This window comes from Haematobia irritans, chromosome 5 (genome assembly GCF_050003625.1).
Source record: "Haematobia irritans isolate KBUSLIRL chromosome 5, ASM5000362v1, whole genome shotgun sequence".
NCBI lineage: Eukaryota > Metazoa > Arthropoda > Insecta > Diptera > Muscidae > Haematobia > Haematobia irritans.
The window spans coordinates 136,607,220-136,632,326 of record NC_134401.1 but is presented as its reverse complement, the minus strand read 5'-3'; the positions used below and the strand labels follow the sequence as shown (position 1 = coordinate 136,632,326).

Sequence of the window (25,107 nt, the reverse complement as noted above, 5' to 3'; positions counted from 1 at the left end):
AGCAAAACAGAAATTAACATCCCCACCAACAATTCCATAACCTCTATATATTTTTTTTTTTTGTAATTTTATAAAAACAACTTAAAAAGAGTAAGCAAAAAAAAAAATGAAAGAAAAACACATTGCCGTAAAATGCAAAATTTATAGAGTGTTGTAATATTTCTAATTATCAAAGCCAACCTTTTTCTTCTCGATTGCCCATGGTGAGGGTCTCTATTTTCATAGGAGTAAGCATACAACACAGTTTTTATGGCATAACCAAAAGAAGTGGCGTCATTCATAAGCATTCACTCAATGTCGTTTGTATATGTGACGTAGGATAATGCAAAGAGGAATAACATTTTTGAGAAAAAAATCTAAATAAGCCAACAAAAAAAAAAAACGATGCAAAACAGAAAGTTTTTCAATTTGTTTAATTAAGTTTTTCAGTGTTTGCCAAGGAGATTTTTTTAGCATTATAATTTTCATATAATCCTTGAATTCATAAAACCCTTTTAGGTCAAAGTTTTTTGGTTTTTTCATTATTTAGCGTATATTTTATTAGAGTATTTCATTGAAACTTAATCATTATTTATTTATTTGTTTCTAATGGCTAATGTTTCTCTCTTTCTCTCCCACATCTTTCATATAATTCGTTTTCTGGCCTACGTGTATATCTATGTGTGTGTGGGTGTATATCTCTGCTTCTCTGCTTGGGCATTGCACATTACAGACTCTACACGTAAACTACAGGATGTCCTACAAGAGTTCTGTTCACCACATGCTTCGCCTAAATTTAATCCGGATGGTGTAAGTATCAAATGAATTTTAACCCCCACCCCCTTCCCCTTTACTACATAATGGCTACTATGTTAGTGCTAAACTTCACTGTCGCTCTCTCTCTCTCTCTCACTCCCATTCACTATTTATAAATTCTCCAAATGTTTTAGAAATCTAATCGATTTGATGAAACAAGAATAGGTCACAATGGAAACGTTTTACTCGTAAATTTTACAAATGAATTATGTTCATTGTGAAATGATTTTTAGATGTTTTTGTGAGAAGGCACGTCTGTGTGCATATGGTTCCTTTCAACCATCTGTTTAACAGGAAGAACATTCTGCCATTGTCTTGCCATTAGAATCGATTACAAGAGAGTACCATTGGTACTAAGGAAAAGGAAACGAAATCATTTCAAATCATTCATCTAAAATATTGTGGCAACTATGGACAACATCTAAATGGCGGAAGTTGATGGGATGGAGATTATTGAAGTTCCTACAGCGCTAAATTTATGGTACATTGTTATGTGAGCGAGAGAGAGAAAGGGATGGCTTGAAAACACTGGCTAAAATTAAATCTTACAAAATTAAAATTAAATTGAAAATAAAATTAAGATACTTTCCAAAGGCAAAGAAATTATGACAAATTTTCCTTTAGCAATAAATTTTTTTACGAGATATCTTTTAACAAAGAAAACAAATCCTATAATAAAAAAATTTTAGATAAAATTGTCTTTAGCTAAAAAATTTTTAGAAAATTTTTTATACCATTGCAAATTAGAAAATAAAAATATCGTGTAGTAGAAAGAACATAAACATAATCCTATTGTAAAGAAATTATTAATAAAATTTCCACACTACAAAATTACTACAAAATCTACTACAACTAATTAATGACAAAATTTACAATATAAAAGAAATTACAAAAATCCAATAAAACCAATTTTTGAAGAGTCTAAAGAAAGAAAGAAATAAAACCTATAGTAATTCTTACTTTAGAAAAAGTATCTATAGCAAACACAGAAAAAAATTTCACGAAAATTTTTCCAATTAAAATTTTAATTGAGTTTTAAAAAATATGCAATTAATAATTTAATTGATTCAACAATTTTTTTAATTGAAACAAAAATCAATCACAAAAATTAATAGTACAAAAATTAATAGTAACAATTACTTTTTTAATTGGATCAATTAATTGTTTAATTGACCTTCAATTAATTTTTTAATTGATACTATCATTTCTGTGATTGAAGACATTTCTTTTAAAAATTTACTTGGATCAATTAATTTCTTGATTGAATCAGAATTTTTTTTTTTTTTGTGTTAAGAAATTTTGAGAACATTTCCAAAGGCAAATACATGTTGACAAAATTTTCTACAGCGAAGAACGTAAAATTAAAAACGAAAAACCAAAAATTATAAATTAAACATAAAATTTTCAAATTAAAAGATACAAAATAAAAATCTACAATTTGCAATTTAAACAAAATTAACAATTAAAGATTTACACTATAAAAAAAGAGTAATATCTAAAAATTTAAATTACAAATTTTAAATAAATATATTTTCAAACAACGTACAATTTATAATTAAAAATTATATATTAAAATTAAAATAAATAAAAAAAAAACTAAATTAAACTAACCCTCAAAATAAAAATTTAAATTCATAAATTTAAAATTTAAATAAAACTAATATATAAAAATTTCTGTGCTATAATACTTTTTTTTGTAATGGTTTGTTAAACGAAATTTTATCAAAAAAATTTCTTGCTAGTTTTTGTTTACGAAATTTATTTTACCAAAAAAAAAAAACACATACTATAGCTAAAAAATTTTGAAAAAATTTTCTATACCAATGATATTTTGACAAAATTTTCTTTAGTCGGTAACTTTTGACAAAATACCTTATAGCAGAAGATTTTGATAAAATTTTCTATAGCAAAGAAATTAAACAAAATTATAATGCAACGAACATTTTTGAAAAATTTCCTACAGCAACGAAATAATGGCAAATAAAAATTACAAAAACCCTTTAATATCAAATTTTGACTTAGGAAAAACCATATAGTAAGGAAGTTATGAAAAAAACTTTCTATAGCAAGGCTATTTTTAGAAAATTGTCAAAAGCAAAACAGTTTTTACAAAATGTTCTAAAGAAAATTAAAAATTAACGACTTAAAATTAGAAATTTAAATTTACATTTTATACTTACAACTTAAAATAAAAAGTATTGAATTAAACATTACAAGTATATACGGCCGTAAGTTCAGCCAGGCCGAATCTTATGTACCCTCCACCATGGATTGCATAGAAACTTTTACTAAAGACTGTCATCCACAATCGAATTACTTGGGTTGCGGTAACACTTGCCGATGGCAAGGTATTTTAAAAAATCCTTAACACCGTCTTCTAAATTGTAAGTTAGTCCATACCATATATTAGTCCATCCATATATTAAACAAAAAACAAACAAAGCCGATTAAATACGTATATAATTCAGTTCGACAAAATTTTCTATAGAAATAAAATGTTGAGATAATAGAAATAAAATGTTGACTAAATTTTCTATAGAAATAAGATTTTGACAAAATTTTCTATAGAAATAAAATTTTGACAAAATTTTCTATAGAAAAACATTTTAACAAAATTTTCTATAGAAATAAAATTTTGACAAAATTTTCTACAGAAATAAAATTATGACAAAATTTTCTACAGAAATAAAATGTTGACAAAACTTTCTATAGTAATATAATTTTTACAAAATTTTCTATAGAAATAAAATGTTGACAAAATTTTCTATAGAAATAAAATTTTGACAAAATTATCTATAGAAATAAAATGTTGACAAAACTTTCTATAGTAATATAATTTTTACAAAATTTTCTATAGAAATAAAATTTTGACAAAATTATCTATAGAAATAAAATGTTGACAAAATTTTCTATAGAAATAAAATTTTGACAAAATTTTCTATAGAAATAAAATTTTGACAAAATTTTCTATAGAAATAAAATTTTGACAAAATTTTCTATAGAAATAAAATTTTGACAAAATTTTCTATAGAAATAAAATTTTGACAAAATTTTCTATAGAAATAAAATTTTGACAAAATTTTCTATAGAAATAAAATATCGACAAAATTTTCTATAGAAATAAAATTTTGGTAGATTAGTTTTGGCGATATGGACCAATTTTTGTGTGATTGGCCATTGGCTATATATAACTATAGACCGATATGGACCAATTTTTGCATGGCTGTTAGCGGCCATATACTAGCGCAATGTACCAAATTTCAACCGAATCGGATAAATTTTGCTCCTCCAAGAGGTTCCAGAGGTCAAATCTAGGGATCGATTTATATGGGGGCTATATATAATTATGGACCGATATGGACCAATTCCTGCATGGTTGTTGGATACCCTATACTAACATCACGTACCAAATTTCAACCGAATGGGAAGATTTTTCAAATCTGGTGATATGTTTATATGGGCGCTATATATAATTATGGACCGATGTGAACCAATTTTTGCATGGTTGTTAAAGACCATATACTTACACCATGTACCAAATTTCAGCCGGATCGGATTAAAATTGTTTCTCTTAGAGGCTCCGCAAGCCAAATCGGGGGATCGGTTTATGTGGGGGCTATATATAATTATGGACCGATATGGACCAATTTTTGCATGGTTGTTAGATACCATATACTAACACCGCGTACCAAATTTTAAGCGGATCGGATTAAATTTGCTCTTCAAAGAGGCTCCGGAGTTCAAATCTGGGGATCGGTTTATATGGGGGCTATATATAATTATGGACCGATATGGACCAATTTTTGCATGGTTGTTATAGACCATATACCACATACCAAATTTCAACCGGATCGGATGAATTTTGCTCCTCCAAGGGGCTCCGGAGGTCAAATCTGGGGATCGGTTTATATGGGGGCTATACGTAAAAGTGGTCCGATATGGCCCATTTGCAATACCATCCGACCTACATCAATAACAACTATGCCAAGTTTCAAGTCGATAGCTTCTTTCGTTCGGAAGTTAGCGTGATTTCAACAGACGGAGGGATGGACGGACATGCTCAAATCGACTCAGAATTTCACTACGACCCAGAATATATACACTTTATGGGGTCTTAGAGCAATATTTCAATGTGTTACGAACGGAATGACAAAGTTAATATACCCCCATCCTATGGTGGAAGGTATAAAAATTAAAATGATAAAATAGATATTGATAAATAAATATGAAATCCCCAAAATATACATTTTAAAACTAACAAGTATATACGGCCGTAAGTTCGGCCAGACCGAATCTTAGTACCCTCCACCATGGATTGCGTAGAAACTTCTACGAAAGACTGTCATCCACAATCGAATTACTTTGGTTGTGGTATTAACCCAACTTCTTAAAACTTCTTAACATCGTTTTCCAAATTGTGAGTTAGTCAATGGTCCACGTGGTATATATTAGACAAAAAAGTTATGTATAGGTAAGTCTACAAATAATTACGAATCGACATGGACTTTTGCACAGTACGTAGAGACCCAGAATTGAAATATGGGGGTCGCTTATATGGGGGCTATATAGAATTATGAACTTGATAAGGACCAATTTTTGTGTGATTGGGGATCGATTTATCTGAGGGCAATATATAACTATAGACCGCTATGGACCTAGTTAGACATGGTTGTTAACGGCCATATACTAGCACAATGTACCAAATTTCAACTGACTCGGATGAAATTTGCTCCTCCAAGAGGCTCCAAAACCAAATCTCGGGATCGGTTTATATGGGGGCTATATATGATTATGGACTGATATGGACCACATTTTTGGCATGGTTGTTAAATATCATATACTAACATCACGTACCAAATTTTAACCGAATCGGATGAATTTTGCTCTTCCAAGGGGCTCCGGAGGTCAAAACTGGGGATCGGTTTATATGGGGGCTATATATAATTATGGACCGATGTGGACCAATTTTTGCATGGGAGTTTGAGGCGATATATTAATACAACGTACCAAATTTCAACCGAATCGGTTGAATTTTGCTCTTCCACGAGGCTCCGGAGGTCAAATCTGGGGATCGGTTTATATGGGGGCTATATATAATTATGGACCGATGTGGACCAATTTTTGAATGGTTTTTAGAGATCATATGCTGACACCATGTACCTAATTTCAACCGAATCGGATGAATTTTGCTCTTCCAAGGGGCTCCGGAGGTCAAATCTGGGGATCGGTTTATATGGGGGCTATATATAATTATGGACCGATGTGGACCAATTTTTGCATGGTTGTTAGGTTAGGTTAGGTTAAAGTGGCAGCCCGATTAAATTTCGGGCTCACTTAGACTATTCAGTCCATTGTGATATCAATGGTTGTTAGAGACCATATACCAACACCATGTACCTAATTTCAACCGGATCGGATGAAATTTGCTTCTCTTAGAGGCTCCGCAAGCCAAATCTGGGGATCGGTTTATATGGGGGCTATATATAATTATGGACCGATTTGGACCAATTTTTGCATGGTTATTAGAGACCATATACTAATACCATGTACAAAATTTCAGCCGGATCGCATCAAATTTGCTTCGCTTAGAGCGTCTGCAAGCCAAATTTGTGGGTCCGTTTATATGGGGGATATGGCCCATTTACAATACCATCCGACCTACATCAAGCACAACTACTTGTGCCAAGTTTCAAAAAAATTCGAAATTCGAATTTAAAATTAAAAAAAAAGAAATACAAAATTTATATTTAACATAACACTAAAATTTAAATATTCAAATTTAAAATTAGTAATCACAAATTAAAACTTAAAAATTAGAAATTAAAAATTTTAAACTTCAAATTAAAAATTTTAAATTAAAATTTAAAATTCAAAAATTAAAATTTCAAATTATACAAGTATATACAGCCGTAAGTTCGGCCAGGCCGAATCTAATGTACCCTCCACCATGGATTGAGTAGAAACTTCTACGAAAGACTAAAGACTTGAATATCATATACTACACAGAAAAAAATATCACCAAAATATTTCCAATTAAAAAGTTAATTGAATTTGAAATTTTTTTTCAATTAATAAATTAATTGGTACAATTAACTTTTTAATCAAGATAGAAACATTAAGTTAATTAAGTCAATGATTGAAAATTTTAAAATTTTTAATTAAAAAGTTAATTGATACAATTAACTTTTAATCAAATTCGGAGGACTAAGTCAGTTTATGATGATGATGAAAATTTTCTAAAATTTTTAATTAATTTTTTTTCAAACAATCAATTGTTAATCCAAATAAAAATTCTAAGCCAATTCAGAATTTAATTGAAAATAGTTACCTTCTTTTAATTAATAAATTAATTGAGTTTTGCAATCAACATCAATTAAATTTTTAATTGAATCAATTAAAAAAATAATTGAAATATGGCAATGAAATCAATTAATTTGTGATTGATACTATCATTTTCGTGATTGAAGACATTTCAATTAAAAAATTAATTGGATCAATTAATTTCGTGATTGAAACAGAAAAAAATTTTTTTGTGTGTACCACCACGTACCAAATTTCAACCAGATCGGATGAATTTTACTCCTCCAAAAGGCACCGGAGGTCAAATCTGGGGATCGGTTTATATGGGAGCTACATATTATTATGGACTGATAGGAACCAATTCCTGCATGGTTGTTGGATACCCTATACTAACATCACGTACCAAATTTCAACCGAATGGGAAGATTTTTCAAATCTGGTGATATGTTTATATGGGCGCTATATATAATTATGGACCGATGTGAACCAATTTTTGCATGGTTGTTAAAGACCATATACTTACACCATGTACCAAATTTCAGCCGGATCGGATGAAAATTGTTTCTCTTAGAGGCTCCGCAAGCCAAATCGTGGGATCGGTTTATATGGGGGCTATATATAACTATGGACCGATGTGGACCAATTTTTGCATGGTTGTTAGAGACCATATACCAACACCATGTACCTAATTTCAACCGGATGGGATGAAATTTGCTTCTCTTAGAGGCTCAGCAAGCCAAATCTGGGGATCGGTTTATATGGGGGCTATATATAATTGTGGACCGATATGTACCAATTTTTGCATGGTTGTTAGAGACCATATACCAACACCATATACCAAATTTCAGCCGGATCGGATCAAATTTGCTTCTCTTAGAGCGTCTGCAAGCCAAATTTGGGGGTCCGTTTCTATGGGGGCTATACGTAAAAGTGGACCGATATGGCCCATTTGCAATACCATCCGACCTACATCAATAACAACTACTTGTACCAAGTTTCAAGTTGATAGCTTGTTTCGTTCGGAAGTTAGCGTGATTTCAACAGACGGACGGACGGATGGACGGACGGACATGCTCAGATCGACTCAGAATTTCACCACAACCCAGAATATATACTTTATGGGGTCTTAGAGCAATATTTCGATGTGCTACAAACGGAATGACAAAGTTAATATACCCCCATCCTATGGTGGAGGGTATAAAAATTCGAAATTCGAAATTAAAATTAAAAATAAAGAAATACAAAATTTATATTTAACATTAACATTAAAATTTAAATATTCAAATTTAAAATTAGTAATCAAAAATTAAAACTTAAAAATTAGAAATTAAAAATTTCAAACTTCAAATTAAAAATTAAAAATTTTAAATTAAAATTTTAAATTCAAAAATTGTAAATTAAAAAAATAAATAAAAATTTAAACTTAAAACTTACCAACCAAGAATTAATTTAATTTATATAATTTGTATGCTATTAATCATCTCATCTCAATCACTGAACTTTCATTAAATAACAAAGCTGTCCGCATATTCATTATTTGTATGGAACAGATTAACATTCAACAATGAGAGCCGCATTTAAGTCCAAATGTTGTCGAATGCAAATGATGGTGAAGAAGGAGAAAATGATGATAACAATGAAACCGATTATGCTGGTAATTTTCATAATAACTCGATGCATATGCTCAAGTGATTAATGGAACTTTCGACGAGAGTAAATGAGCTGAATTGAATTAGTCTTGAGTTTGTGAATGACTTTAGACCGTGCTCATACCAGCGTTTATTTATTGAGAGGAAAAATTAATTTACCACTTCTTCAACTTCACAGTTATAATGTTTGACAGCCAATCTTGTTCTCCTGTTCGCATAACAAAGGCTCCCTTATAATTATCTTTGCCTTCATCCCCCTTCCAATTGTTTGTGGGTTTTATGTTGGTGTTCGAAAGAGGTAATCCTTACAAAAGGATATATGATTACAATCTAAACGATTTTTATGGTTCTTCAAATATCCTTTGATTTCATATTTCAATGAATGATGAGAATTCTTTGGAAATAGAATGTACAGCGTAAAGTTGTAGAACATCGCTAAGGCTTTTGTTAGCGTGGGATTGATTTTGATTTCTTTTATATTGGTCCTTCTGCTAACTGATATTCTAGCGAATGGGAGACTAAAGGCTTTTGTAAACATTCTTGAGAATGTAATCTCTTATCATACATATATATGATTGTGATATAGGTTTCCTTCGATTTAAATCCTATTAAATTATGTGGCCCTTTAACTTTTATGGGTTCTATAGAGTAAATATTTAATAGGAATTATGGAGCTAAGGTTGTGCCCATAAATGGACTATAACTTCACCTGGAAACCCAAGCGTACATTATTTAAGGCAATATATGACAAAACAACAAAGCGATACTCGTCAAAAGATGCATAAGCAAATCAAAGATTAGAAGGGAAAATCTCTGTACCAAACATGTTTCTATGGAAAGAATTTCAATAACATCTTTTACAAAATCTAAATTCTTAGAAAATGGTCTATTGAAAGTCCATTAATCAAAAGATCTACTGAACAAAGTAAAATTCCATGTAATTTCCTACAGAAAATTAATTTGGAAAAAAATTTCCTACAGCAAAAGGAGTTCTATTGAAATTTGTTAGCCATTTCCCAGAAGTTAAAAATAAAATTTAACCAGTGAGTAAAGTAGAAAATCGGACGGGCCCGACTATATCATACCCTAAACAACCCCTACTGAATTAGTAAACATAAGCATTTGTGGGGTATCATTAGTATAGGTTTTGGAGTATAGGTTTTGGAGAACATAAAGAGGGGTACATGTTTGTCACAATCTGAGCAGAAATGTCTAATATTAGGAGCTATAGTTTATTTTGCACCAAAAGAGTTAATATGCCACTAATATTGAGTCCATTATTAAAAAAGAGGAAATCGGTCAATTAGTTGTGGGGTAATTTCTGCAAATAGGGCAATAGAATTATGTAAGAGCTACATGTAAGTCTAAAAAGGATCGGCTAGTACATCACAATTTGAAATTTGAGTAACATTGGTCAATAAATAAAAGTATTATGGTCAAATTTGGGAAAATCGAGCGATGCATATATATGGGACCTATATCTAAATCTGAGCCAATTTGTATAATATTTTGCAGGTATGATTGATACCACAGAAGGTCACTTTGTGTAAAATTTGAGTACGATCAGTTAATAAATGAAGCCCCTATGGTCAAAAATAAGGTTATTAGGGCAAATTTTTCAAAATCGGGCGATACATATATATGGGAGCTATATCTAAATTTGAACCGATTTCGATGAAATTTTGCACATACAGGTAGTGCTATAGAAGATTACATTTAGCCAACTTTGAGTACGATCGGTTGATAAATAAGGGTTTTACGGTCAAATTTGACCAAATCGGACAATAGATATATATGGGAGCTATATCTAAATCTGAACCGATTTCGATGAAATTGCGCACATACAGTCAGAGGTATAGAATATTATATTTAGCCAACTTTGAGTACTATCGGTTAATAAATAAGGGTTTTACGGGCAAATTTGGCAAAATCGGGCGATACATATATATGGGAGCTATATCTAAATCTGAACCGATTTCGATTATTTTTGGCACATATTGTCAGTACCATAAAAGATTAGAGTAAGCCAAGTTTGAGTAAGATCGCTTAATAAATAAGGTTTTTATGGCCAAATTTGGGAAAATCGGGCGATACATATATATGGGAGCTATATCTAAATCTGAACCGATTTCGATGAAATTGTGCAAACTTAAAGGGTGATGAAAAAGTTTACTATGTGCAAAATTTGATGACGATCGGTTTGTAAAAAAGCGCAACGTGACTCCATTTGTCGAAATCGGGCGATACATATATATGGGAGCTATATCTAAATTTGATCCGATTTCTTTCCAAATTCAATAGCGTTCGTTCTTGTGCTCAAAAAACACCCTGTACCAAATTTCATCCAAATCGGTTAATAATTGCGACCGGAATCCTGTCAACAACAAATACACGGACAGACGGACGGACGGACGGACACCAAGCGCTAGATCGACTCAGGAGGTGATTCTGAGTCGATCGGTATATATTTTATGGGGTCTAAAATCAATATTTCTGGTAGGCACATTTTTTGGCCGATCAAACTTATTATACCCTGACCACTATGTGGTTTAGGGTATAAAAATCCCAAACAAATTTGACAAACATTTTTTTCTTCTGTTGGTTTAAGCTACTCTTGTAGTTTAGTCAACACATGGATTTAAACTGAAATCAAAACAACAATAAAAATTTTATTTCTAAAGAAAATTTTGTCCAATTTTCCATTTCTTATTGCTTTAATTTCAGCTTAAACCCGTTACGCATGGTTTTAGAAAATTTTGATAAAATATTTTTTTATACTGAATTGATGGAGTCTAAAATCAATATTTCTGGTAGGCACATTTTTTGGCCGATCAAACTTATTATACCATGACCACTATGTGGTTTAGGGTATAAAAAAATTCTATAGCAACAAATTTTAACAGGAATTTCTTATAGTAAAGAAATTAAAACAAAACAAAATCCTATAATAAGGAAATTAACCCTTAAATGTGCACTGTATCTTTTAAGATACAGCCAGAAAAATATCCCTACATCTTTTTGACCGAACACCATGAAAACAAGTTTGTTGCATTTAGAACCTCATAACGCTATTTTTATATCCACCACCATAGAATTGTGACGGGGGTATAATAAGTTTGTCATTCCGTTTCTTACACATCGAAATATCGATTTCCGACTATATAAAGTATATATATATTCTTGATCAGGGAGAAATTCTAAGACGATATAACAGGTTGGCCGATAAGTCCCCGGTCTAACAAAGAAAAACACATTTTTTTTTTGTCAAAATTCGTTTTTGTTATTCAACATAGTTCACTTCAAGAGCGATACAACGATTATAACGACCTTCCAATTTTTTGATACCATTTTGGTAGTACTCCTTCGGTTTTGTCTCAAAATAGGCATCAAATTCGGCGATCACCTCTTCATTGCAGCAAAATTTTTTCCCAGCGAGCATCCTTTTGAGGTCTGAGAACAAGAAAACGTCGCTGGGGGCCAGATCAGGAGAATACGGTGGGTGTGGAAGAAATTCGAAGCCCAATTCATGAATTTTTGCCATCGTTCTCAATGACTTGTGGCACGGTGCGTTGTCTTGGTGGAACAACACTTTTTATACCCTCCACCATAGGATGGGGGTATATTAACTTTGTCATTCCGTTTGTAACACATCGAAATATTGCTCTAAGACCCCATAAAGTATATATATTCTAGGTCGTGGTGAAATTCTGAGTCGATCTGAGCATGTCCGTCCGTCCGTCTGTTGAAACTTGGCACAAGTAGTTGTTATTGATGTAGGTCGGATGGTATTGCAAATGGGCCATATCGGTCCACTTTTACGTATAGCCCCCATATAAACGGACCCCCAAATTTGGCTTGCAGACCCTCTGAGAGAAGCAAATTTCATCCGATCCGGCTGAAATTTGGTACATGGTGTTAGTATATGGTCTCTAACAACCACGCAAAAATTGGTCCGCATCGGCCCATAATTATATATAGCCCCCATATAAACCGATCCCCCGATTTTGTTTTCGGAGCCTCTAAGAGAAGCAAATTTCATCCGATCCGGCTGAAATTTGGTACATGATGTTAGTATATGGTCTCTAACAACTATGCAAAAATTGGTCCACATCGGTCCATAATTACATATAGCCCCCATATAAAACGATCCCCAGATTTGGCTTGCGGAGCCTCTAAGGGAAGAAAGTTTCGTCCGATCCGGCTGAAATTTGGTACATGGTGTTAGTATATGGTATCTAACAACTATGCAAAAATTGGTCCACATCGGTCAATAATTATATATAGCCCCCATATAAACCGATCCCCCGATTTGGCTTGCGGAGTCTCTAAGAGAAGCAAATTTCATCCGATCCGGCTGAAATTTGGTACATGGTGTAAGTATATGGTCTCTAATGGCCATGCAAAAATTGGTCGAAATCGGTCCATAATTATATATAGCCCCCATATAAACCGATCCCCAGATTTGACCACCGGAGCCCCTTGGAAGAGCAAAATTCATCCGATTCGGTTGAAATTTGGTACGTGATGTTAGTATATGGTATCCAACAACCTGGAGGAATTGGTTCATATTAGTCCATAATTATATATAGCCCCCATATAAACCGATCTCCAGATTTGACCTCCGGTGCCTTTCGGAGAAGCAAAATTTCAATTCTGGCTCCCTACGTACCATGCAAAAGTCCATATCGATTCGTAATTATTTGTGGACTTACATATCTTTTTGTCTAATATATACCACGTATGGACTAACTCACAATTTAGAAAACGATTTAAGATACCACAACCCAAGTAATTCCATTGTGGATGACAGTCTTTCGTAGAAGCTTCTATGCAATCCTTGGCGGTGGGTACATAAGATTCGGCCTGGCCGAACTTACGGCCGTTTATACTTGTTTCTTCTTCATATGGGGCCGTTATGCCGCGATTTCGACCTTAAAACGCTCCAATAACGCCATATAATAGTCACTGTTGATGGTTTTTCCCTTCTCAAGATAGTCGATAAAAATTATTCCATGCGCATTAAACAGAGGCCATTACTTTGCCAGCGGACTTTTGAGTCTTTACACGCTTCGGAGACTGTTCACCGGTCGCTGTCCACTCAGCCGACTGTCGATTGGACTCAGGAGCCCAAAGTGAGCTAATGTAGTTGTTGTTGGTGTTGTAACGGTTTATTGTGATTTCATCCATTTTTATGTTATACGCTTTGGTACTACTTCAGCTTGTGGCCAGATCGAGGAACTCTGCGACTAAGGTGGGGTGCGTCCAGAGTGACCTGGCGGTAAGTCGGGTTGGTTTAGCTGGGCAAGAGAAAAGATGACGCGTGTCGTGTGCAAATTAGACATACGTCAGCTACGCTGCTATCAATCACTGATAAATAGGAATTGAGGCGGCTGCACTTGCCTGATCTTAACTACCCTAGTCTGCCGTGGGAGGTCTTTTTCCGCCGGTACTATGGGCGGTGGACGGACTTCGAGAACAGGATTAACCTTGTAGCTTCTCACCGCTTCAGCTACAGTATCCTCATGAATCCTGTTCAAACCTGCCTGGTACGCTGCTTGATCTAGAGGTTCTCTTTTGTAGCGCTGGATCTCGCGCTCTAGAGTATGTATATCAACCCTTACGTTCCTGGGTGGTGGTTGTGCATCCATGAGATGGTGGTTTGGATAATTACTGCGATAACAACACAGGGATGATCTTTGTCTCCACATAAAGGTGATCCGGGGGGTGTGCTGCGGAGACACCCAGTCGCAGTTCTAAGCAGGGCTGTGGAGCCGGAGTCGGAGTCGGAGTCTTGGAGTCGGAGTCTGAAGATTTTGCTGGAGTCGGAGTCGTAAAAATTTTGCTCGACTCCGACTCCGGCTAAACCAAATTTTTTAAAACACTTCACACTTTTGTAACTAAGCAAGTTTTTACGCAAATTAGTTTCCATTGTGTTATTCATTCGATCAATGTACAGCATGATTGTAAATGAAAATCAACTTCCAATTACGGCTATCTTTTTATGTTTCCTAGAATGTTAGACTAGCAGATGGGCTGGATCGATCCATTTTAAGGCCCATATCAATTTATTTAAAATATTTCGAACAATCGAAATTATTGTTTTTAATTCTATTTTAAGGCCATATACATATGTGGAATATTGACAGAAAATTTTTTCAAAGTTGTTTTTTATAGAAAATTTTGTCAAAATGTTATTTCTATAAAAAGTTTTGTCAAAATTTTATTTCTATAGCAAATTTTGTCAAACTTTTATTTCTATAAAAAATTTATTCAAAATTTTATTACTATAGAAATATTTTTTTCTATAGAAAATTTAGTGAACATTTTATTTCTATAGAAAATTGAGTCAAAATGTTGTTTCTATAGAATATTTTGCAAAATTTTATTTCTATTGATAATTTTATTTCTATAAAGTCAAAATTTTATTTTTATAGAAAAGTTTGCCAAAATTTTTGATAATTTTATTTCTATAAAAATTTAAGTCAAAATTTTATTTCTATAGAAAAGTTTGCCAAAATTTTGTAGTAATCGATTTTTTTATTAGAAAATTTGGTCAACATTTTGTAGTAATAGATTTTTTTAATAGAAAATTTGGTCAAAATTATATTTCTAAAAAAAATTTTGTCAAATTTTATTTCCATAGAAAATTTAGTAATTTTTTTTTCTGTAGAATATTTTGCAGAATTTTATTTACTACCCAAAAAATTGTAGTTTTATTGATAATTTTTTCAAAATTTTATTTCTATAAGAAAAAATTGTCAAATTTTAATTCTATAGCAAATTTTCTCAAAATTTTTTTCTTACTGATGTTCACTGATACTCACTGCTATAAAAAATGTATTCAAAATGTTATTACTATAGAAATATTTTTTTCTATATAAAATTTAGTCAAAATTTTATTTCTATAGAAAATTTAGTCAAAATTTTGTTTCTATAGAATATTTTGCAAAACTTTATTTCTATAGAAAATTTTGCAAAATTTTGTTTGCTACACAATTTTTTTAAATTGTATTTCTATTGATAATTTTTTCAAACTTTTATTTCTATAAAAAAAATTTGCCAAATTTTATTTCTATAAACATTTTATACAAAATTTTATTTCTACATATTTGCTCAAAATTTGATTTCTTTAGAAAATTTTGCCAAAATTTTATTTCTATAGAAAATTTAGTCAAAATTTTGTTTCTGTAGAAAATTTTGCAAAATTTTATTTCTATATAAAATTTTGCAATATTTTTCCAAAATTTTATGCTCACTGATACTCACTGCTAAGTCGAAAACTTGTAGAAATGACTAAAATTTTCAAATTTTTCAATGAATGAATCATAAATGCATTTTTGCGAAATTGTCTAAACAATTACAAATATTTCCCAAATATTGCCCGAGATTTTGTAAAAGTCTGATTTGAGATTTTATCAAAATGTCGATCTAAATACTAAGTTGTGCAGAGTATATTATAATCGGCCCGCCCGACTTTAGACCTTCCTTGCATTTTTATTTTTTGTTACAGTTGTGTTACGTCCCATAACGTTAGATTTAAATTTTAGGTACATAGATTTTGTAGAAGTATATACAATTTTGTCTAAATCGTTTCAGATTCAAATTCATGCATATGGGAATATAAACCCTTATATAGCTCGCAACAAATTTATCAATAATTTTGGTCCACAAATACATATACTGTTGGTATCTTCTCATATTATGATGGGTATTTAAAATTGAAATATAGAGTTCAATTGGCATCTAATGTGAAATTAAGACCTTTTTTTTTTTGCACACATAAATAAATACGATACTTTATATCGATCCACTTACGGTACCCCCACAATAGAACTACGAATTATTGGTATTAAAATGAGATTTAGTTATATTACCCGAAGTCGACTCCGGAGTCGGAGTCGGAGTCGAGCTGATGAAAAATGCTGGAGTCGGAGTCGGAGTCGAGCAAAATTGGCTCGACTCCACAGCCCTGGTTCTAAGGGCAGCGTTCTGAAAGGTTTGAATGTTATTCCACTGCGTGTGTCCACACTGGCGCTGCATAGTTTACCACTGACCGGCCAATTGCCTTATAGGTACTTAACAAGGTTTCTTTGTCCGCACCCCAAGTACTGCCGGCATGTGACTTGAGGACCTTGTTTCTACCACGGAGCTTATTACAAATTGCAGTGGCAATGTAGTACAACTGGGCGGTTTTATACAAATTGAGAAATGTCCCCTTATGAAAAATTAATTTTAATGTGAAAATTTAGCAAATGTTTCATGAAAATTGTCCACTTTTGTAAGATTTCCCCTTTTCAGAGTTCCCAAGTTTAGGACTTTTTCATGTATTTTGTTTAAAAATTATTTAAGTAAAAATAATAATAAGTTAATTAAATGTTGAAACAGATTATACTCTTTGATAAACTTCTAATCAAAATCTAAAATTTTCTTGGCACTTGCTTATGCCCTTATTTAGGATATTCAGCACTCAAGATAAATACATATAATAAAATACTTTCCACTACACGAAAAAAATATACAAAATTTTTTGACCTTTTTCGTTTCGTTTCCCCAAACGAAATTTCAAGAAAGTAATATTTTAAAATTCCTTATGTAAACTACCAAAAAAAAGGTAAAATAAGATTTGTGGTATGTTTTGCCGGATACACAAATCACATTTTCAAATGATACATTTCTACACTCCTACATGGATGGACACAGCATGAATGGCAGGCAATGAATCCTTTTAAGAAATCCCACATCACCTCTAAATCCAATTGCATGTAATACCGTAAAAGAAGAAATAAACGTTTCAAGGGGGCCTCTGAATGAGTTTTCTTTCGAACCCCATCAAAGATTTAAGAGAGATTCATTTGTAAAGTATCCTTTGGAAAGTTTCTTTTCCATTCTTTTAGGCAATAACAATAAATTTCTATAATAAATTATACATCGGTGAAGAGATTTTGTTTCGTTCGTATAGCAAGTCTTATGCGTCTTAAGGATTCTTCCTGTTTTCCTTATTGTCTCTATGGTGTTAATAGTTGAACGAATAAATAAATTAATCCAAACCTGGGCAATCACCATTGGTCATGGGAAATTAATCTATGTTCCCATATTGATTGGTTTTATCCTCGAGAATTAGGCATAAATGTACTTTTATCTTTCACACATAAAAATTAATATTCATCTTTCACTTAAATACCATAAATAGCTCGAGGTTATATTAATTTGGATTATTATTATGTCCAATAATTATATTTTGTCAACAAAGCTCTTCTTTGAATATTAAATACAAATAAAAATTAACTCATGTGGAATATTTTCGTATTATTTGCCCAAATTCATTTGGAGAAATGTGAAATAAATTTGCATTTATTTATAAATTTCCTGGGGCCATATCACAACCCAGCAAAAAAAAGAGCTTCCAAAAAAATAGTTTGGATCTCCAATCTGTGATCCGAAAGTAGTGCAAACTTGGATCATCTCCAGTGAATTGTACATGGGCTTGTCATAGGACGGAAGTACTCCCTTTTTGGATCCTTTGCATTGTTTTAGAAGTTGGAAGTTAATTTGAATGAAGAAATGAAAAAAGCGAAAAAAAAACAATTTTTTTCAACCGATATCACTTTTTTTCATCACTATGTATTATTACACAATTATTTTCCTATTATGCAATTTTTACAATTTGAAAAACTTTTTCGCTCCGACCAGGGGTTGAACCTGGGTTTGCTGGCACCATAACAGAACGCCTTTGCACACTCAGCCACAAACGCCATTGAACATAAAGCGTCGAAAGGTCAATTCAAATGTTTGTGATATGATCGTAATACGACACCAAGGAATAACATTCTAATTGCTTCTGGAGATGTTTTTTATTAGTATGAACGAAAAAATAAGAGACGCAAGTTCAAATCTCACCAGCTGCAATTTTTTTTTTATCAAATATTTTTCTAAAAAAATATTTTTTTATGTCATGCATCGTTTTTATTTTTTATTTTCGGCATATATTTTCGTATAAATATATTTTTTCCATTAAAAATCAAAAAAAAATTTTAAAATTCTCGTAATTTGCAAAACCTTCTCAAAAGAACTTCCATGGAAGTCAAACGGCACAGGTTCAAATCCCAGCGGGGATGGAATTTATTTTTTCTATTATTTTTTTTTACTTTTTTATTAATTTCTATTTTTTTTTAGTTTTTTATTAGTTTTCTATTTTTTGTAAAATTTAATTGTACAAAATTTGCACTTAAAATAGCCTGATTGCGTTCTTTCTAATACTTGTCCACAAGGACTGCATCGGAAGTAGAAAAAAATCATTGGGGGATCCCACGATGCGCTTTAGAAGAAATGTTTGTGGACTTGTCCAAAAGGACTGCATCGGAAGTTGAAAATACTCGATGGGGGATTCTGGGACGGACTTTAAAAGCCATGTTTGTGGAACAACTTCCAATTTTTTTGCTGGGAACACATATGCATTTTTAGAATATTTAGAAATATGAAAAATTTACGAAATTATGGACACCTCAATGAAATTAAAAGCAAGGAATTATAATGTGTGGAATTTCATGTTTTTTTTTGGTACTAAATATGACAAGAGTTTATTCAAGCTCCATAGATTAACCCTTAAATGTGCACTGTATCTTTTAAGATACAACCAGAAAAAATTCTTACGTTATAAAATTTTGACCAAACTCTATGAAATCAAGTCTATTGCATTTAAAACATCATAACGCTATTTCTAAAAATATATTTTTTCCGGAAATTTTACAGTACCTCTAAGCAATCTGCGGTCAAAATAGAAAATCAAATTTTGACCAAAAATTAAAAAAAAACTATAAATTTGAAGTTAAATAAAGGGTGATTCTTTTGAGGTTAGGATTTTCATGCATTAGTATTTGACAGATCACGTGGGATTTCAGACATGGTGTCAAAGAGAAAGATGCTCAGTATGCTTTGACATTTCATCATGAATAGACTTACTAACGAGCAACGCTTGCAAATCATTGAATTTTATTACCAAAATCAGTGGCAGAAAATCCGCTTTTTTATCGACAAATTTTGTTCAGCGATGAGGCTCATTTCTGGTTGAATGGCTACGTAAATAAGCAAAATTGCCGCATTTGGAGTGAAGAGCAACCAGAAGCCGTTCAAGAACTGCCCATGCATCCCGAAAAATGCACTGTTTGGTGTGGTTTGTACGCTGGTGGAATCATTGGACCGTATTTTTTCAAAGATGCTGTTGGACGCAACGTTACGGTGAATGGCGATCGCTATCGTTCGATGCTAACAAACTTTTTGTTGCCAAAAATGGAAGAACTGAACTTGGTTGACATGTGGTTTCAACAAGATGGCGCTACATGCCACACAGCTCGCGATTCTATGGCCATTTTGAGGGAAAACTTCGGAGAACAATTCATCTCAAGAAATGGACCGGTAAGTTGGCCACCAAGATCATGCGATTTGACGCCTTTAGACTATTTTTTGTGGGGCTACGTCAAGTCTAAAGTCTACAGAAATAAGCCAGCAACTATTCCAGCTTTGGAAGACAACATTTCCGAAGAAATTCGGGCTATTCCGGCCGAAATGCTCGAAAAAGTTGCCCAAAATTGGACTTTCCGAATGGACCACCTAAGACGCAGCCGCGGTCAACATTTAAATGAAATTATCTTCAAAAAGTAAATGTCATGGACCAATCTAACGTTTCAAATAAAGAACCGATGAGATTTTGCAAATTTTATGCGTTTTTTTTTTAAAAAAAGTTATCAAGCTCTTAACAAATCACCCTTTATTATTTACCAGATTTGAAAGTAATGTTGGCAAAAAAACTGTGTAGTGTAAACAAATCTCTATTCTCTACTTAAATCAAATTGTTTATTTGTAAATAAAAACTTACTTTAATGCGCACTGTATTTGTTAAGATACAATCACTATTTTTTTCAAAAAAAAACACACATACATTTTTTTAATGTGGTATGCAGGCATAAATTTCTTTAGCACAGATTGCCTTTAACGCGAAGTTTTAAATCTCAAAATGACTGGGGAGTTATAAGGCAACTAGACAGATGTAACTTTACGGTTGTAGAGAATATTTTGTCAAAATTTCTATGTCATAGGGAATTTTGTCTTTGACAAAATTTTCTATAATTTTGTCAAAATTTCTTTTCCTTAGAAATTTTGGTCAAAATTTCTTGCCCACAGAAAAATTTGCGAAAATTTCGTTGCTATACGAAATTTTGTCAAAATTTCTTTGCGATAGAAGGTTTTGTCATAATTTCTTTACTATAAGTTTGATTTTGAAAAAATTTTTTGCTATAGGAAATTTTGTAAAAATTTATTTGCTCTAAGCAATTTTGTCAAAATTTCTTTTCCTTAAAAAATTTGTTAAAATTTCTTTGTTATATGAAATTTTGTCAAACAAAATTTGCAAAAATTTCGTTGCTATACGAAATTTTGTCAAAATCTTTTTGGGATAGGAAGTTTTGTCAAAGTTTCTTCACTATAAGAAATTTTGCTAAAATTTTTGTAAAAATTTTTTTGCTATCGACATATTTTGTCAAAATTTCTTTTCTTTAAAATTTTTTTTTTTTTTTTTTTTTTTGCTGCAAGGAGAGGATGCTGATGAGGAATGTGGTAATTCCGAAACAGCTGTACATCCAACCTTCTTGCAGTCTATAGGGCTTTGCCCAAGTAAATTTGACAAGCATAATTTTCCTCTGTTGGTTAAGCTACACTTTTAGTTTAGTCAATGCATGGCTTTAAGCTGAGATCAAAAAAACAACAATAACGATTGAAGAGAAGCCAACAATAACAAACAAAACGAATTTAAAAAAATTTCTTTGTTATATGAAATTGTGTCAAACAAAATTTGCAAAAATTTTGCGGCTATACGAAATTTTGTCAAAACTTCTTTGCGATAGGAAGTTTTGTTAAAATTTCTTCACTATAAGAAATTATGCTAAAATTATTGTGATATAGGAAATTTTGTAAAAATTTTTTACTATAAGAAATTATGCTAAAATTTTTGTAAAAATTTTTTTGCTATGAGCAATTTTGTCAAAATTTCTTTTCCTTAGAAAATTTGGTAAAATTTCTTTGTTATATGAAATTTTGTCAAAACAAAATTTGCAAAAATTTCGTGACTATACGAAATTTTGTCAAAATTTCTTTGCGGTAAAAAGTTTTGACAAAATTTCTTCACTGAGTGCAATAGCGAAAGCTGACGAGAGCAGTGATGCTCTAATAAGAATTTTGTGTAGTGATTGACGCATATATCATACACCTCTGATGAAGCAATTCAAAGAAAATTGCGAAATATTAGGACGGATGAATTGAAAAGAATAAAAACAAAACAGATCTCAAGCTTGACAAAATAAAGCATTTTTATTAAAAAATTTTCTTTGCCATAGGAAGTTTTGTCAAAATTTCTTTACTATAAGAAATTTTTCTAAAATTTTTGTAAACATTTTTTTGCTATGAGCAATTTTGTCAAAATTTCTTTTCCTTAGAAAATTTGGTAAAATTTCTTTGTTATATGAAATTTTGTCAAACAATATTTGCAAAAATTTCGTTGCTATACGAAATTTTGTCAAAATTTAAAGTAGAAAGTTTTGTCAAAATTTCTTTACTATAAGAAATTTTGCTAAAATTTTGGTGCTATAGGAAATTTTGTAATTTTTTTTTTTGCTATAAGCAATTTTGTCAAAATTTCTTTTCCTTAGAAAATTTGGTAAAATTTCTTTGTTATAGGAAATTTTTTCAAACAAAATTTGCAAAAATTTCGTTGCTTTACGAAATTTTGTCAAAATTCTTTTGGGATAGGAAGTTTTGTCAAAATTTCTTTACTATAATAAATTATGCTAAAATTTTTGTGCTATAGGAAATTTTGTAATTTTTTTTTTGCTATAAGCAATTTTTTCAAAATTTCTTTTCCTTAGAAAATTTGATAAAGTTTCTTTGTTATAAGAAATTTTGTCAAAACTTTTTGGCTATAGAAAATTTTGCAACCATTTCATGGCTATACGAAATCTTTTCCATATTTCGTGGCTAAAGGAAAATTTCTTGGCTACAGGAATCCCGTCTACAGGAAATTTTGTCAAAAGATTTCTTGACTACATACAATTTTGTCAAAAATTTCTTTACAACAAAAAGATTTGGATAAATTTGTTTGCTGTAGGAAATTTTGTTAAAATATCTTTCACTTAGGAAATTTATTCATTATTTCGTTGCTATAGGAAATTTTGTCAATTTCTTTACCTTACGAAAATTTTTCACAATTTCTTTGCTCTAGGAAATTATATTAAAATTTATCTGCTATAGGAGATTTTATCAAAATGGTTTCAACAATTTTCTGTTATAAGAAATTTTGTCAATTTTTTGCGATAGGAAATTTTGTCAAAATTTCTTTGCTATCGGAAATTTTGTCGAAATTTCTTTGCTATAGAAAATTGTGTCAAAATTTCTTTGCAATAGAAAATTTTGTCATTTTTTTTTTTGGTATAGGAAATTTTGTCAAAATTTCTTTGCAATAGGAAATTGTATCAAAATTTTTTTGCTACAGGAAATTGTGTCAAATTTGTTTTGGTATAGGATATTTGGTAGATATTTTATATATATATATAATTTTACCAATTTTTTTTTGCTTTAGGAAATTTTGTCAAAATTTCTTTGCTACGAGAAATTTTATCAAAATTTCTTTGCCATGGGAAATTTTGTCAAAAATTCCTATTCTACAGGAAATTTTCTCAAAATGTCTTGCCGGTAGGAAATTTTGTCAAAATTTCTTGGCTGTAGAAAATTTTGCAAATTGTTCTTTGATATAGAAAATTTTGCAAATTGCTATGCTATAGGAAATTTTGACAAAATTTCTTTGCTATAGGAAATTTTGCCAAAATTTCCTTTTCTTCGTGCATTCAGCAAATTATCCCGTAGGTCTCTTCAATATGTTTATTTTTTTTTTCTAGTGTTATTCAATTACCTTCTAAATATTTATGTATGCTTATTTGAGTGGCAAGCAAAAAATTCTCGAAATCATTTGCATAACCATTGCACTAATTGCAAATTTTCATTAATTTATGCCACATTGCTTTTTCAACAATTTCCCATCATTAAATTATTGTAAGTGGATTTTAGTATTTTGAATGGTAATTGCTATTGATTTAGTTATTATGTGTAAGCTGCTTTGGGGTAAATGTGGTGGTAAGAGGAAATAGCCATTAAAACAATATCATGCAATTAAAATCACAAGAGTTTAGCCACAATGAGATGAAAGGACGAGAAGTGTATATTTACGCGTTTTTTTTTGAATTAGTACCAAGTGGAAAAACCACAGAACATTTTAGTGCAAAGCCAAGATTTTATTCAATTAAAAATTGTATTATAAATAAACAACTTTAATTATAAACATTTTTTTAATTTTTGTTTGTTTTTTTGATTATATTAAATGAAATGAATATTCGAGTGAAATAAATACCTTTTCAAAAATAAAGCAATGAAAAAAACCACAATACAATTTTTTTTTCATTTCATCCATGACCGCAAGCATAGAAATATCCAAAAATTATCTGCTTATAGCTTAAAAAAAAAATCAAGCAACACTCAACACAGCAAACACACACATAAAAGTTCAGCCTGAAAGTATACAAAGAAATTTGTCTACGTTTGGCAAACCCCACTGAACTGTCAATCTGAGGAAGTGCTTTTGAATGATGAGTTTCCAAAAACTAATTTAGAAACTTAATAGTTCACCAGCTTCTCTGGAATGGACTTAAATGAATAGAACCTCTCATGCAAATTTTTATTTGACCACATTTGCTTCTCGTCTTTATCCTAACTATATGGTTTTTTTATTTATGTGTAACTGAAGAAGACAAATATTTGAAGATTTTATGTGGAAGGACACTTCATAAAAATTCTTAAAATAACTTTATCTGCACTTAATTGGGAGTAAGTATAAACAAACACACACACAAAAACTATCAAGCATGTAGTTGAGAGTTCTATTTGCACAAAATTTCTGTAGTAAAAAAAAATATTTATTAAGGAATACTTTTGTCTTTACTAATGAATATTTTTTCGTAAGGATATTAGCTAAAGAGGGATTTGAACACGTCAATTAGACAGAAGATATTATAAGGCTTCTGAAAAGAACAAATCCTAAAAGACTCTGCAGAAGGGCAGAAAGAGGCCTAAGGGTGGCATATGTCTGGGCAGGATACAGGTGGCCTGAATGTAAACCTGGAGATGAGAGAATTATGCCTATTCACAACAATTACCCAATATATCGAACCAACTGGACTATAAATAGGGCCTGAATCCAAATGTAACTGGATATATGCACTGGATATATGAGATCGGAATAAGGCCATTCTTGGCATACGCGTCCATA

General features: G+C 31.4%; 1 protein-coding gene across 2 annotated transcripts in view; it reads left to right on the top strand.

Annotated features, from left to right (window-relative positions):
- Dgk (diacyl glycerol kinase 1) overlaps positions 1 to 25,107 on the top strand; it is a 372,554-nt gene that overhangs the window by 200,246 nt on the left and 147,201 nt on the right. For both annotated transcript variants that reach the window (XM_075313077.1, XM_075313076.1), the window contains exon 4: positions 713 to 789. In XM_075313077.1, the coding sequence (XP_075169192.1) occupies positions 713 to 789 (77 nt within the window). The remainder of the gene's footprint in view (positions 1 to 712; positions 790 to 25,107) is intronic.